The sequence below is a fragment of the Sphaerodactylus townsendi genome, linkage group LG06, assembly GCF_021028975.2.
Source record: "Sphaerodactylus townsendi isolate TG3544 linkage group LG06, MPM_Stown_v2.3, whole genome shotgun sequence".
Classification (NCBI taxonomy): Eukaryota; Metazoa; Chordata; class Lepidosauria; order Squamata; family Sphaerodactylidae; genus Sphaerodactylus; species Sphaerodactylus townsendi.
The window spans coordinates 92662810-92678876 of NC_059430.1; the positions used below are offsets into that span (position 1 = coordinate 92662810).

Sequence of the window (16067 nt, forward strand, 5' to 3'; positions counted from 1 at the left end):
GATATTTATAGACGTCTAACAGTCATTATAAGCCATCTTCTGTGAATCTAATTTGGGGGGCAGCGAGTTGCTTAAATTAATAATGCATTAGTGCTAGATTAGGCACTCAGTTTCACTGGACTTCTTCTAGTATTATGAACATGTGAGAAAAGTTCCATTCATGATTTCAAGCACCTCTGGTTCTTCTTTGCTTCTAAACCAACAATCCCTTAACCTTCTAAGGCTCTCTCTCCAAAAAAGAGGCTTCCACCCCCACCCGAATAATCAAGTATGCAGCTGAAAGCTCACCTTGTTTAATCAGCTGTTAATCTGACATTTTTATTACCTCTGTGCAAACACTTCTCCCTTCAGCCCATCTCTAGCTTCGCTGATCTTGTCCTTTAAAGGACCACTTGTATAACAGTATAATAATGAGAATCCATTTTTACAACCTTGAAAAAAGGTTAAGAACAATCGGCAGAACAGAGAGATGGGTTTCTTTGGATTATGATTTGACAGTTTATTTAATGAAAACGTTTGTTACCTTAAACTCATTTACAAAGTATTTGCATTAATTAATAATGTTAGCTCTAGAATCAGCTTCTTCCTTAATAAAGAGTCTAGACACACTTTAAAGATTAACAAAATTTTATTCCCATTCTAATCTATGAAAGTTTTAAGGTGCGATTTGGCTATTTTTGCTGCAGCAAACCCACATGGTTACTGTTCTGAAATTATGAGGACAGAGAGCACTTCCTCCTTAAGAGAGTAGCACCCACATTCTGGCTCACTACAGCTTAGAGAACTGCCTTAGGACAACTATCAGGCAGAATCACTGACATCAGAGTCATGTGGATTCAAACACACCATTCCAACCACCCAACCCAAGTTTCACATCTGAGGCAGAGCCAACGTAAGTCACTTGCTTACCCACACAGCTGATGAAAGAAATCCTGGGTGGCTTTTCATACTTCCTGCTTTGCATCAAGAGCCAGAACAGCAAGGTAGAGGCTCTCATGTTATCTAAACTGGTACTACCCATGACATGTTAAGCAGCTGTGTATGGTGGATTTAATTCTAAATCCAAAGACTTCCACATTCACCAACTGCTGCTTCCCAGACTCTTTGTAATGAACACATTTAGGCTGATGACAATTAGGGACACAGGCTTGTCTATAGTGGCTCCTAGAATTGGAAAGACCTTGGGCCTCAGCAGTCTATCTAGCCCCTCTCTCTTTTAGTGGGTAGGTAACAACCGTCTAGGAGAGTCTTTGAAGGCAGGAAAGAGAAATAATGCTTTGAGAGGTTGCCACAACTTTGCCTAAGGTCTACAGAAGAAAAACCAAATGGAAATTTAGGGCATTTTTGCAATAGTGGCTTCTTGAGACACACACACACAAAAGCACAAGTGGAAGCGGAGAGGCCAAAGATTAGACGGAGAGATCCTACACTTCACAGTGTACTTCAGCCAGATCAAAACCATACACTTCGTTCTGATCCAAATTCAAAAGCCTAAGGGAAGTGAATGAAATTTTAAAAGTTTTAGAAGCTCCCAGAATCTTTTAGGCTTGAAGACGGTTGAGTCAGCATTACCAATAAAGTACAGAAGGTATCAGATGCACCTCTACCCTCCCCTCAGCTCCCTTTTCTGAATATCAACTGAACAGCATGGAAGGCGGGCAGCATTTCCTCTGGCAAAAAGGTAGCAAAGCAAGCCACAACAGGATTCCAGAGGAGGCAGTTTGCCTGGGCTCTAGGGGTCCTGTGCAGAGACTAACACTCCCTGGAAAGGGGTCTGTACAGCAAGAAGTCCCCACTAGGAACATGGAAGTCTTCTAGCTCAGCACCTCTGCAGATTGTGGGGCAGAGGTCTTGTACCAGCCTCGCGTGTGGGAACTGAAAGCAAGACTTTCCCCTTGCAAAATATATCACTAAGCTATGGCACTGCTTGCTGTGACCCTTCTGCAATTTCATTGTAATTGTTACTATTTGAGGGTTATTAATAGACTGGAATGACAATTAGAGTTGCAAAACCCTCAAGCCATTTTGTCTCAATGTGGCTACATTCTCCCAAGTAATTCTATATTACCTCATTTCTATTCTCTTTGGCCTCTTACCCAACCTATGGTTCCTTCGGCTTCCTGTTCCACACTCTGCTGCTTATTCCATAGCCTTCCCTCCAGGTCCCCTGTCCCTATTTCTCTGATTGTCTCCTTCCCAACATCCTGGGAACTCGTCCCAGTCTGCAGCCCAGGAGAGGTTTCAATCACAGCCAAGTGGACCATTACCGCTTCAGTCACAGTATCGGAACCACAGACACTTTAGCTATCTTAGCAGCATTATGCATTATCATGGCAGTTCGTCCAATCAGCATTCAGAGGTTTCACCACCAGAAGTCCATTGCAGTGTAACAATTTAGTGTATTTTGGCCTTCACATAATAATTTTGCATGTGTCATCAAGCCAGTCAGCTGATACACCAGTCTACAGAGTACAACACAGAACAACTCTGGTTAAAGTAACAGTTAAGAAAGAGAAACTATTCCAATTGTAACCCACAGCATACCAATCATAGATATTGTACTATTACTGTAAATCAGCAGGGCAAATGGGGACCCAGAATAATTAATCTTCTACCATCTAAATCCAAATCCAATCCACCTGGCAAGCACACACCAAAGCTTATAATCTCACAAAAACTGATTATCCACACATCCCTCTGAACACCGTAGGTGAACGTGCAGAGAGCAGCGTTTTCCACCCTAGACAAGAGATATCAAACAGAAGAAAGCTGGCCAGGGATGAAGTCTTGATCTGCAGGAATTTATCAGAGGGGGTCTTTTCTCCTGTGTCACATGACTACCCAACCCAAAGGGGAATCTGGTGTGAAGTGTGATTCTGTGCACAGGATGACAGGAAAAAAAGTGGTCTTCCATGGCTACATGGGGTCCATTGATGCTCTCAATGCAACTTGGATCCAAGTCAGGCATGATACAGTTCCACTGTCATCAATGACATTCAGGCATGTGGTCAAAAGTCTTAAGATTGATTCGTTCCACAGAGACACACTTGACAGACTAGACTGTACTCATTGTATCTGGTACAGACAAGATATTTGCCACAGTTTAAACAGCAACAAGAGTTCCCATTGAGTTTGAGCTGAACTGACTACTTTCCTATTAATAAGATCAATTTGTTGCAGCTTTCTGCACACTGAAGATACATAAATGGCTCTCAGTGGCAGAATATTTGTAGTGGCATCCTTACAGTTTTCCCTTCACTTTTATTGCCTCAATCCCCCTGCCCCCACACACAGACAAAAAGGATTGAAACATGTATACACACACAATTTGGGAATTATTGTATTGTGGCAACAGTTTGCCATAGCACAACAACCTTGTAAAACCTATTACTTCCCATATTTCATTTGTTTTAAAAAATGCCTAATCCCTTTCGCTGAAGAATTATCAGAGGAAAGGTACAGCCAAAAGGGGCAGGAAATGAACTTTTGAAGAAGAGATAGCTGGGAAGTAATGCTATAGTGTTCTAGCAATTTAAAGCCTGAAAAAGCCCTCCAGTGTATGTGGGTGGTGGCATCCTTGGGGCTGAGGGAGAGGCACAGATATGGGAAAGACCTGCAAAAACACATACTTTCCCAGGCTCCTCATCCACACAGCATCCAAGCACAGATTGACTGCAGTATTTCCAAAAAGACCATACCAACCCACGTTAAGGAATAACAGCATAGACAGTGAAAGGAAAACAAAGAGGCAGGATGAATAGAAGTCAGTGGTATGTGGATGTTGCCCAATGCACATTGCTGTAAGGAGGCGAAGGCAAAGTCTGGAAACAGACCTGGTTCAGAAGTCTTCAGTCTAGGCAGGACAAACAAATAGAAAAGGCCCATGAGGTAAAGACTTCAAGTTTTGTCATTATTACAAATTAGTTGTTGTCTGTCTGTGATCTCCAAATGCAGTTGGTAGATTATGTTCCCAGAGACGGAAGCCGGCAGAATTTGTGGAAAGCCAATCAGGGAGGCTTACTGCAAGAGGAAAATTCCATTTGTCACATTACAGAATATTATTATTTGTTAAGCTCTGCTGAGTCTTGCTAGGCCAAGCAGACAGGTGAGATGCCTTTAGTAGTCCAAGCCAGCATTCTGCAAAACACTGGCAGGGGTCATTATTTTGTCCTCTTTTGAGAAGGACCCACTGCTAGTACATATGCATAGAGAACAAAAGAAGCACCATGCCTGCTGTACCTCCTTGTGCATGCACTTGAGATCCCAGAAGCACAAGGAGGCAGGATATTCAGAAGGAGAAAAGATTTTAATACAGAGAGAAAGCTCAGAGATCTTCCCCCAGCAAGAACCAACCCTTGTCTTCTTCCTGCCCAGGACCATGCCTTTACCCCTCCAGGCAATCCTCAAATTCTCCACACATGCAGCACAAAGATTCTGGCTCTTTTGCATCCTCTTGTCATGTGACCAATGTCACACAACTTCCAGTAATACGCTTCTGACTCAGTGTGCCCCATACTGCAATGCTGGGGATTGATTCCAGGTCTAGAAAGGCTGAAGGCCTCTGATATAGCTGCTGGATAGAAGGATTACCTATAAGGAACACAGATGCGATTTAATAGTTTACTAAATAGAGCCACTTCAGCATTATAAAAATTTTAAAAATGATTTAAAGTTGTACACCAACGCTCCATACTGGGTTTTTTTCTGATTTAGGGCAGCTGGACATACTCAATTCATTTTGCAGACACTTTGCACAGTTTTTTCTTTGACTTTTTGACATTTAAATGAAGCTTACGCAAATCAATGGGGTGGAGCCGAATTACAAGCCATGTGCTTCTAATCTATCTGTAATCAAGTTGCAAAATCATTTGCATCTGATAAGTTTCGCTCTCCATAATTAAACTGCTCTTCTGAAGCTCATTAAAAACAATGCTCCTGCAAAAGCCAATCAGAACCATTCTGAGGATTTAATGAACTTCTAATCTCCAGAGACATGTCATGATTATTCCTTCCAGGACACCCATAGCAATTAGCACAGGAATCTCAGGAGTGAGAAAGTCATGCTTCTTCATCAGCAGAGGAAACTAAGAACACAGCACTGTTGCCAGAACACAAGACACATGACCAGCTCTTTGAAGGCTCTGCTCCCAAGATTGTTGGGCTTCCTCTGGAAGACATCCAACTTAGGAAAGGAGGAGTGATCATGTGCCTTGTCCTCTGCCCAGAATATTTTTCAGGATGTCATGGCTCAGCAGTCCAGAGCGTTCTCACCCAGCGCAGGATACAGCCTTAACCTCCACCAAACCTACGGTTCCACTGCCATCCAGTCTCTCAGAATCGTGTCATGGTCTCTTCACAAGTGGCAGCTTTTAAAAGGCAACTGAAGTTAGAGGGCTCAGAAGGTCACCACTCTTAGGTTCATGCCACAATTCTGTTAAAACCTGTAAACCTGCAAACAGGACTATAGCAAATAGGCATCAGAAAACATGCATCAGACATGCGCACACACACAAACCAAGCTCAACAGTGACACCTCTCGGCAGTGGCTAACCCAAGGCCAGGGTCAACCACGCTACACTGCTGCCAAACAACCAGAACTGCCCTTTAGCCAGCTTCTCCACACAACCCAGCTTTCAACCAGTGGCTTTAGGAATGGTCACCCCCACATATCCAAGACTCCACCTTATAGATAATCCATCCCTCCATTTCCCCACCACCCACACACACACTCACTAAATCTTCAAGACACTCCTTGTGCTACCAAGTTGCAAACTTGAGGGGAAGACCCACTATTTAATATACAGGGAAGTTTCCTATCCTCCCCTGCCTTTTTAATATAAAGGGACGTTTCCTATCCTGCTAAACCCAAGATGAGGCCAACCCCTGAAACTCTGCCAACACCTTTGGGGGAACTTGGCTCACAGATCCTTCAACAGGAGCCAAAAGGGGGACAGCTGAGTAATTATCCCCTCCTGCAGTGCTGCCTCTGTGTGCAACTAGCGAGCCAAGTTCAAAAACAATCATAACAACAACAACAACGCCCACTGTTTGCCCCACTGAGTGGAGCGGCCTCATAGCACTGGCTTGTCACACCACCAGCCCCGCGAAGCTGGGCTTACGCCAGGGACATCTTCACTTCCCTGTCCGAACGCGGCCAGTCCCCAGTGGGAAAGCCTCGGGCCCCATAGGCTTGGGGGTCAGGCCAGCCGTGCTTGGCAGAAGCATCCTTCCCTGGAAACACTCTCTCCGAAGGAGTCCCTGGCAACCTGGGTGTATGGGCGCTCTTACCCGCGGGGCTGTCCTCCGCAGTCGCCTTCCTACAAGCGGACCCCAGCAGCAGCAGCAGCCCCAAGATGGGCAGCCACATGACGTCGCGGCCACCGCACGTTGAGCTCAGGAGGAAAAGAAAGAAAGGCGGGCATGTGAGACGAGGCGCCTTCTCAGTGCCAACCGGGGAGGGGGGCCATCACGGCTCAAGACCAAGCGCCGCTCGCCACAACTGCTGCTGCTCCTCCTCCTTCGCCGCCGCCGCAGCCGCCTCCCCCCCAATGCAACCGCCCAGCCTGGTTGCTGCAGCGGCGCCGCGCCTCCATCTCTATGGTCCCCCTCCGCGCACAGCTGCAGGCACTCACTTCCAGGGCTCAACCCCTAGTGACGACTCCTCCGCCCACCCCCGTTTGGACGGCTAAGCTGAGACTTCTGCCTCCTGTCGGTGAAGGCGGGCTGCACTCCCTGGCTCGTAGCTAAATGACTTGACGAGCCCGCGTTGGCACTCTGGGCTAGAAGGCAGCGCTATGATGAACCCTATTGTAAAATGGCTGCCTAAAAAGGATACCCCCTCCCCATAGGACCCTGCTGTGACGGACTGCAGGTTAAGGGTTAGTTTTAAAGTGCAGTTCTGTCAGAGCAAAAGGAATTTAAGGAGTTAATTCGGAGCTCCACCTGATTGGCTGGCTGATATGGCAGCTGTTTTAAAGGGGAGAAAGAAGGGAAAAGAGAGAGGCGAGCTTTGGTTCTCAAGAGGCTGGATAGCCAGGTTTTGGTGGAAGCCAAGAAATGCCAGGCTGAATGTGAAACCTGTGCCAAGGTCCTAAAGAAACATCATCACAACAAGGACAATAATTAAATCACACAGAGGGCTTGTTTGTAGGCCTCTGTGGAGGAAGCACCTAGATATGGGACAGTGAAGTCTCTGAGGGTGTGTATTATTCAGTTAACAGAGTCAGGAGTGGGTTTCCAGGTGGAGTACCCCAGTGCGCCTCTCTTGGTGAAATGAGTTGGATATTTAAGTATCTGTCAAGTTTTGTGAAGGAAAGATTTTTCCTGTGTAGGAAGTGTAGTAGGATTGTTGAAACTGAGCCAGAGAACTGCCTGGAAACTATAATGGAATATCTGAAACAACTAAAATGTTTAGTAAAATATTCCTCCCAGAGAAAAATAAAAATTTAATTATTTCTGAAATTATTTTCTTGCAGTTCTATAAGTACATGTTTCATCTTTGTCTGTTAATAAGTCTCAAGAGTCATTTAAGAGGGAAAGAATCAGATGTGGAGGGAAAAGTAAAAAATCTCCTCACAGAGCTATAAGTATACCTAATTGGTGACAGTAAAGGTAAGACTGATAGGAACTCCTTAGGAACCTTAGGTGTGTGCCAGTTTGGTCTGCACTAGCCACTGTTGCACCTGCCTAAGTGGGTTCTCACTTAACCACAGGCTTGAATAAAAACCTGTTTGATAGCCACAAGAATCCAGCATCCACATGACACTAACTTCTATTCATCCTGCTTCTTTATTTTTGCCTGATGCAATTTTTTTGCTCATGTAATTAAATTCAAAGGATTTCAAGAGCAGTAACCAGTTGATTATTTAATTCTTTTTATTGTATTTAGTGTGACATTGCTCAAGGCTTATAGGGGAGAGAGAGAGAGATCAATTGATTGATCACTTCTTGGCAGTCATGCATATTCAGGTTGTTAGGTTCCACCTGGCCTGGGTCAGTGTCCAGGGCTATCCAGACCTCCAGGATCTCTTTTATTGGGTCAGCTGCCCCACAGAGATCCTCAGAATCAGGTAAGGGGGGGTAGTTCACCTACTTCCCTTGGTCTTCCTAACCTGCTGCCTGTCCTCTACTGTCTAGGAACAGATCTGACCCTTTCTCACTACATTCTTCAGAGTGAGCACTTTAAATGATCCCCTGAGAGTGGGACACCTCTGGGTTCTGCCATTTCTTCCTTCCCCCATACTCTGGGGACTGGCAGGTTTCCAAGCCAATGGCTCCTCTGCCAAGGCTGTCCAGCCTGACTCTCCTCCCGCTGGCCTTTATTATTAAAGGGCACCCAAACAGGCTTATGAGGGTAAGAGCTGCTTGTTCCTCCTCCCCCCCCCCCCACCTTTCTTTAGGGTCCTGAGATGTAGGGTGGCTTCTGTAAGAGCTTCATTAAGTTCATTCTTCCCTTCTTGTGGCTGCTGCTGTGAGGCTTCCTGCATGGCAGGGGGCCCTTGTGGCCTCTTCCAACTGTGCGATTCTGGGCTGCCTGGGCCTGCCCACTGTGAAGTGCTTCTTCCCCGTGCCAAGTCATCAATGGTGACCTCACCCACCAGCCAGTGTCCCTGGCTGGCAATTGAGTGAGACAGGATGCTAGACTAGATGTGTTACCGCTGCTGCTTGGGTAACATAAAGTGATTTCAGCTCAGGCAACGTAGTGAGGCACTGGAAGCTGGTGTTCTTCAAAAGCAAAGTATTTTATTCGGAAGTGGTTGCTAAAGCTCAGGCAGGGGAATCGAGCTCTCGTAACCAAGCGCAAGAACTTTTATACACGCAGATCAAAAGGGGGCAAAGGGACAGGTAAGGGGGCAGGTCCCTTACCGTACAACAATAAAGAAACATCAACACATAAAAGAAAATGTACAATTACAACTTTGTGAATGGGACCATGAGATCTCGCTGTCAGGTGTCTTCCCGCGAGACTATACGATAGTGTGAAATGGAGAGCGGAGAGTGTCCATTCATAAAACTGGGTGAGCCTGTTTGACGCACCCAGTAATCTGGTTATCAGATGGGCTACTTCCTTGAGTTATGACCTGAGGTTCCCGCGCCTCAGTCCCGCAACAAAAGAAAGTTCAAATGGTCCTATGGTGATCTTGGCATGTTCTTCAACGGCTGGGATATCTGGGGTGCCGTTATCAGATTCAATTTGTAAATCCCAAGGGGTCTTTGTTTCCGCTAAAGAGATCTACCGGGTGTTGGCCCAAACTGAATTCCAAGGCTAGCATCCTTGGCTCTTAATATCAGCTGCTACAAGCTGCTGTTTTTTCCAGCAGATACAGATATCAAAAATAACATTTCTAAACTTAAACATTAAAGGAGATCTTAAAGAACCTCCAATATAGTACAAACACATATACATGCAAGCAAGAGTATCCTAAATTAACAGTAACCAAAACTTTAAATACTGGAAAACCTAGCTAGAGCATAATCCTAAACATTGGGAAAATAATAAATCCAACACTGAGGGGGCTTACATTAAATCTTAGAAGGGATAAAACAAGAGGAAAAACCATGTAAAACTGTGGCACATATATATGTACGTTCTTTCCAGGCCTTATGGAGACTTTTGAACAACACTGGTCTCTTTGCTCTGATCCTTAGCCAGTGTAATCCGGTGACAGGCTCAGGAAAATATTTTTTCCTATTTTTCTGGCGGTAACGGATGGACCACTGTTCTGATCCAGCAGGGTTCCACTTACGTTCTTGGTCAGCATTCTGCAAATGGAGGCTTGTGCAGAGTTGCTTCCCCTTTTGATTCTCTGGCTCCTGAGAAAAATGCAGGGGCAGGAACAAGATTTCTATCTCACAGGGTTATGGGGATAAAAACAGAGGAAGGCAGTACATAAATGCTGGATCAGAGTCGTGATCTGTCTAGTTCAAGATCCTGTCACATGTAGAACCAACAATAGGGCAGAGACCGAAGCCTTCCTCTGATGTTGCCTCCTGGCATCGATATTTCGAGGTTTGCTGCCTCTACATATTCTCGATATTCTCTACATATTCATCGATATTTCGAGGTTTGCTGCCTCTACATATTTGCTGCCTCTACATATTCTCTTTTGCATCTTTGCCCTCCCCGGAAATCAGTAATGTCCCCCTCCGACCAGGAGAGGGCGCGCCAAGAACTAGTTTGCTGGACCTGCTCGACCAGCGCTTGAGAGGAGCCGACCTGAAAGGAACCCGACAGTTGTGTTGCCTAGCGACAGCCACTTCCGTTGATATTTTTCTCCCGCCTGGCATCATAGCGTGTTTTCATTGGCTGAGTGTTCTTGTGGGGAGCGTACGTCTATCCGCCGCGACAGGTGGTGTAGGTCTATCGGAGAAGGCTGGAGCCATGGCCGATCGCCTGACGCAACTTCAGGACGCCGTGAATTCGGTAAGGGAGGCGAGCACTAAGTGCCCTTGGAGGGCCAAGTAGGAAGTCGAAGAGGCTGTAATGGAAGCCCGAATCAGGGGGATGCGAGTTCAACTGTTTCCCTGCCTCAACCTGGAGCGGCCATTCATAGGTAGCTATAGAAGAGGGCAGGATCCCTCCAAAAGTTTAGTCTGGAGAAGAGAAGGTTTAGGGGTGACACGATAACCATGTTTAAATATTAAAAGGGATGCCATGTGGAAGAGGGTGCAACCTTGTGTTCTGCTGCCTCAGACACGAGGACACGGAGTAATGGATTCCAGGTGCAGGAAAAGAGAGTCCACCTAAACATTAGGAAGAACTCTCCGTCTGTCATGGCTGCTCGACAGTAGGATTCACTGCCTCAGAGTGTGGCGGAGTCTCCTTGGGAGGTTTTTAAACAGAGGTTGGATCATCAGGAGTACTTTGATATGTGTTCCTGCATTGCAGGGGGTTGGACTTGATGGCCCTTGTGGTCTCTTCCAACTCTATGATTCTATGACATTTGCATTATATTTGTGAGTGGTGATTTTGCCTTTAGTTGCAAATGTCATCCTGAACTTGAATGGAAAGTGTCAGTCCCTATAGTGCCATTTGATGTTGCTGGGGAGTTTTTCCAAGGATTTGATCTACCTACCCTTTTTGGTGCTCTCCTAAGAGCCTGGTTAGCTTATCCGTCCCTTTTCTGGTTGCTGGGGGTTCCCTGAGGAATGGAGCCACTTCACACGATTTTATGGATTGAAAACAGAACCTACACATTTTAGAGGACCAATCTAAAAAAGGTGGGGTGTGGGTGGAGAGTCTGTCCATGAAATGGGCTTGGGCCTGAATGTGTCTGTATTATCTTGGGGTGAGTGAGTGAGCAAGACTCAATACATTGCAGCAGCAGGCCTGTAAATTTAAAACTTAGTAGAGCAAATGTTTGCTTGCCCTTCTCTTGGACTCTCATAGTTGGGCTGGTCAGCCCCACCTAACTTGTACAGATAAAATGAAGGAAAGGACACTCATGTCGGTTGTCCTCAGCTGCTTGGAGAAACTATAGGATAGAAAGGCACTAGATGTGTAGAACTCCCTCCCCTCATTCAGCTGTTGAACTTTTTGATAAATTTCCTTGTCTGATGAGGCTAAAAGTTCAGCAATGGCCAGTCATATTTTGGGAGCAAATTAGGAAGATAATAGCTCCCCCCCCGCCCCCGCCCCCAAGCTGCTTATGTATAATTAGACAGAAAAGCACAAAAGCTTTGGGGAGCTGGGGTTAAAAATGGAAAGTTTCTGTTCCAGTCCTATATCCAGTTTGTGACTTTAAATCCTGGACTGTCTCCCTGTGGGTGATTCAAAGGCTGGGTTGAATGTAGATTACAGGGCTAGTAGCCTCATATAACAATTTGCTTTTGGTATTGCATCCCACTGATCTCCTTAGGAGTTGTCATCTAGTTGACTGTTGTGATATCCAAGGAAGAACTGAGTGCACTGAATTCTGTCTATATCTGGAATTCAATTTCATCACTTCTGCCCAGATTTTGAAGGATTCAATGTATGGTATCATACTTGGTAGTATAGATCCCATTGTTAAGTTCTTCATATGTGCTTCCCAGTAACTAATGGCTGCTATTCTGCTGTCATGTGGTATGTGCTGATAACATAAATTTGGAAATTAATCATTTTATGTTTACCTATAGCTTGCAGATCAGTTTTGTAATGCAATTGGAGTCTTGCAGCAGTGTGCCCCGCCTGCATCTTTTAGCAACATACAGACTGCAATTAACAAAGATCAACAAGCTAATCCTACAGAAGGCAAGTAAATTTTTTTGGCTATTTGTTGTTCTGTAATAAGGAGGGAAAGAGCTACTGCATTTTCAAGGACCACATGTGAGGTCAAGTGTTGTAGAGCCTTCACATGGCTTTTCTAAACTGAACTAAGTTTCTAGTTGTGTTTGCTTCCTCAAAGGCTTACAGAATATAGGAAGCTGGCATCAGTGCACAAAATCACTTGTTTATTATAGTCAAACTTTGATCTCAATTTGAGGTACAGCTTTGTTATGAGTGATTACCTGTATGTTCCAAGAACATATCCTGATATCCTGGCTACCCATGATGAAAATACTGGTTGAGAAACTGAGCCATATTTTGGGAAACCACTGAATTTAGAAGTTGCTATTGATAAAGTCTGTTAGAAGAGGTGCTCCTCAATTCTTAAAACTGAATCGGGATGATGCTGTTATTCAAGAGTATGAACAATGGATGCACGCTGATCAACAGATGCATGTAAGCTGTGGTAGCTAACATGGTGTATTCCTTTAAGATTGTTAACACCATAAAGAAAACAAGAACTTTGTTTATTTTGTTGTTGCCTTTCCGTGGGCATTAGTGTGCTTCTATTTATAATGTTCATACATTAGGCTCTCAGTGTACTTTAAGTATCTACAGTTCATCCAAAATATCGTGTTACCATTTTAGACTTTCCATGCTCAATCTCCATTTGGTATGTTCTAAATAATGTTGAAAATAGCTGATCTGATTGTCTCCGTATTTTTTTTAAATCCGCCATGAGCATATGATCTTGCTGTCATGGTATTTTGTATAAATCCATCATGAACATGTGAAGCTTAGTATACTGCTCAGTTTAGCTTGCTGTTGTCTATGCTGACGTGGTGATTCTCCAAGGTCTCAGACAGAAAGGTCTCTTTGTGAATACCTGTTAGCTGCTGCCCTTTAAATTAAGGTGCTGGTAGTTGGACTTGAAAAGTTGTCCATGCAGTGCAGTTATCTGCTGCTAAGCCATAGATTTTCTGCTTTGCACATCTTTTGAGAATACCAGCCACACTAAATTTTCTCATGTGTATTGTTTTAAAAAGCCGTTCTCTTTAGAATCTAGTGACTGGAACAGCCTCAATCTGGTTTTATGTTCTTTAATAACATGTTTCTGTTTTTCCAGAATATGCCCAGCTGTTTGCCGCCTTGATTGCCAGAACTGCTAAAGATATTGATGTTTTAATAGATTCATTGCCAAGTGAAGAATCCACAGCTACTTTACAAGTAAGAGTAGATTTTAAGTCATGTGGTTTGTTGTATTGTCGAAGGCTTTCACGGCCGGATTCAACTGGTTCTGGTGGGTTTTCCGGGCTGTGTGGCCATGATCTGGTGGATTTTGTTCCTAACGTTTTGCCTGCATCTGTGGCTGGCATCTTCAGAGGTGTATCACAGAGCAAAGTCTGTCTGTCTGTCTGTCTGACACAGCGTGAAACAGACTTTTCTCTGTGATACACCTCTGAAGATGCCAGCCACAAATGCAGGCGAAACGTTAGGAACAAAATCCACCAGACCACGGCCACACAACCCGGAAAAACCAGCAGAACCATGTGGTTTGTATAAGTTAAGTTACAGGTGCCACCTGGTTCTTGTGGAGCAAATACAACCCCAGCATCCTCCTATTCCTTTGCAGGGGGGACTGGGTCCCAGTGTGTAGTCATAGTATTTGGGCAAAGGATTTAATCAAAGGAGACTCCACTTTTTAAACCTTCATGGCCGCTTTGGTGAGAAACTTCCCTGATCCAGCTTTCAGGAAATTTTCTTCAGCTAGGTTACCTGGTGTAGACCACATCTCCATGACCCAAATCATTTATAGCATCATCTATCCTGTCCCCTAGGAGAGAAGCAACTGCTTATCTTCAAGTTGAAACCCATCTCCTAACTCTCTGACCTTTTGCATTTTTTGTCCCATCCCCTTCTGAAAGTGAGAAGTTGTCATTGTCTCAGGGATTGGATGGCCTTAGTCTGGTTGCTTGGGTGGGAATAAACCCCTGCCTCAATAGGAAAAATAGAAGATTTATTTCCTGTACAGAAAGCAATCCAGCAGGACACAAGCTGAAGCTCCAAAGTGTGCCCAAACTTAAACACAAAGCGAAGTTTAGCGAATTGTAGGAAGGAAATTTTATACTCCAGATGTTATAGACTACAATTCCCATCAGCCCCTTCCAACATGGCCAATTGGCCATGCTGGAAGGGGCTGATGGGAATTGCAGTCCATAACATCTGGAGTGCCAAAGGTTCGCCACCACTGGTTTAGGCAATTGTAGACATTCTGAATCATAGTAACATACAGACCAGTTCATTTGCATATAGCCAATAACTATTTATCAAGATTAGCCTAGGCAATAAGACAGAGTCTAACTAAAAACTCAGCTCTGTCCTGTACAGGATCTGGCATCTGCTTCAATAGCATGCATGTCTGAAGAGAAGGGAGGAGGACAACCTCTAATACAGTGAGAGAATAGGCAATAATAATTACAAAATAAGGATGTTAACAGTAACTGCAAACTCATCTCTAGCAGAAGATGAGGAAACATACACTTTATTGTTCTTCAAATCACCTAATATCTGAATTCACAACAGTGTTCACTTCAGGGTGCAAAGTGTGACTGAAGTGGACTGTTCCGATTCTTTTTACTGTGCAGGCTGCCAGTCTGTATCGCTTGGAGGAAGAGAACCATGAAGCGGCATCACGCCTGGAAGAGGTGGTTTATCGCGGGGATGTGCTCTTGGAGAAAATACAGAATGCCTTAGCTGACATTGCCCAGTCACAGCTGAAGACCAGAAGCAGCAGTTGTAGCCAGCCTAGTCCAGATTAACAGTAGCAGATGGCAGGACCTCACTGTGGAATTCAGTCCCCTGGCATTAGTTTGGTGGCAGGAGCAGAGGGGAAACCCTCTCCTTGATCCCAGATGCTGTGGAAAGGCTTCCAGTATGATGCTTCTGAATCAAAGGGTGCCTGCTGATGTATATCAGTTTTCTGTATCATACTGGATTGAAAGGAGAAGCCATTACAAACGGCGAGTTGCTCAGCCTTTATTTTCATTGTGCTGATTTACAGTGTAAAGTGGTGTATACTGTACTGTGAGTTGGATACATTTCAGCAGGCTAGCATTTTCCCTCCAGATCATCTGTTTTTGCCATTGGGATTTAGTTTTTTGGCGCCCTGATTTATTGACCCAGACTAGTTCTGTATCTCAGTTTAAGAAGGGAAAACAATGCAGCTCATGATGAGGTAGGTCTAAGAACTCTCTCAGGGCTAGCATCCAATTTTTAAAAGTACTTTTAAGCGTACCAATAAATAGACAAATGAGAAAAACTGGGAAAGGGAGACATGGACTTTGGAAAGCAGAATAAAAGTGTAGTTTCTCACTCAAATCATAAATTGTTTTTTGGTCTTTACCCCTTCCTATAAGGTTGTCAAGCATTCCAAGGTTCCAAGGCTAAAAATTGACCAAACCCCTTCTTGCTAGTTGTTTTACAGATTTGGTGTGTGTGTGTGTGCTCGTGTTGAGCCTTATACATTCACAATGAAGGCATAATGCTCATTTCTGTTCATCATACCAGGAAATCCACACTTGGAAACCAATAGCACATATGGTGTCACTCAATAGCACATATCGTGTCACTCAGACTGGGGGGTGATAGTCAGAAGTCTGAGGCCGTTTCCGCACGGCCCATTAACGACGCCTGGGGGCGCTAAAAACGCCGCCCCCAGGCCGCCGCCGCGACAGGTGCCGCTGCCTGGCGCTGCAGCAGCGCGCTTACCTGACTCCGCATTCCTTCCTTCCATGCGCCTCAGGTCGCTTTCTAAAACAAC

General features: G+C 44.7%; 2 protein-coding genes across 3 annotated transcripts in view; one reads left to right on the plus strand and one right to left on the minus strand.

Annotated features, from left to right (window-relative positions):
• The window catches only part of TM7SF3 (transmembrane 7 superfamily member 3), a 28354-nt gene extending 21520 nt beyond the window's left edge, over positions 1-6834 (minus strand). The window contains exon 1 of one of the 2 annotated variants that reach the window (XM_048501220.1): positions 6289-6834. In XM_048501220.1, coding sequence (XP_048357177.1) covers positions 6289-6367 — 79 coding nt within the window. In that variant the 5' untranslated portion in view covers positions 6368-6834. Of the gene's footprint in view, positions 1-909; positions 1037-6288 lie in introns of those variants that run through there. The other variant, XM_048501218.1, reaches the window with a different exon arrangement.
• A 3314-nt stretch (positions 6835-10148) lies between these two features.
• MED21 (mediator complex subunit 21) lies at positions 10149-15625 on the plus strand. Its single transcript, XM_048501339.1, has 4 exons — positions 10149-10423; positions 12118-12232; positions 13374-13474; positions 14893-15625. Exons 1-4 carry the CDS (start codon positions 10382-10384, stop codon positions 15064-15066), a joined length of 432 nt encoding a protein of 143 aa, XP_048357296.1. The 5' UTR covers positions 10149-10381; the 3' UTR covers positions 15067-15625.
• The last annotated feature ends 442 nt before the right edge of the window (positions 15626-16067 follow it).

Coding starts and splice junctions, on each gene's coding strand:
- MED21 (XM_048501339.1), top strand. CDS start 10,382: ATGGCCGATCGCCTGACGCAACTTCAGGACGCCGTGAATTCG. Junction 10,424..12,117: donor TTCAGGACGCCGTGAATTCG/GTAAGGGAGGCG, acceptor GTTTACCTATAG/CTTGCAGATCAGTTTTGTAA. Junction 13,475..14,892: donor AATCCACAGCTACTTTACAA/GTAAGAGTAGAT, acceptor TTTACTGTGCAG/GCTGCCAGTCTGTATCGCTT.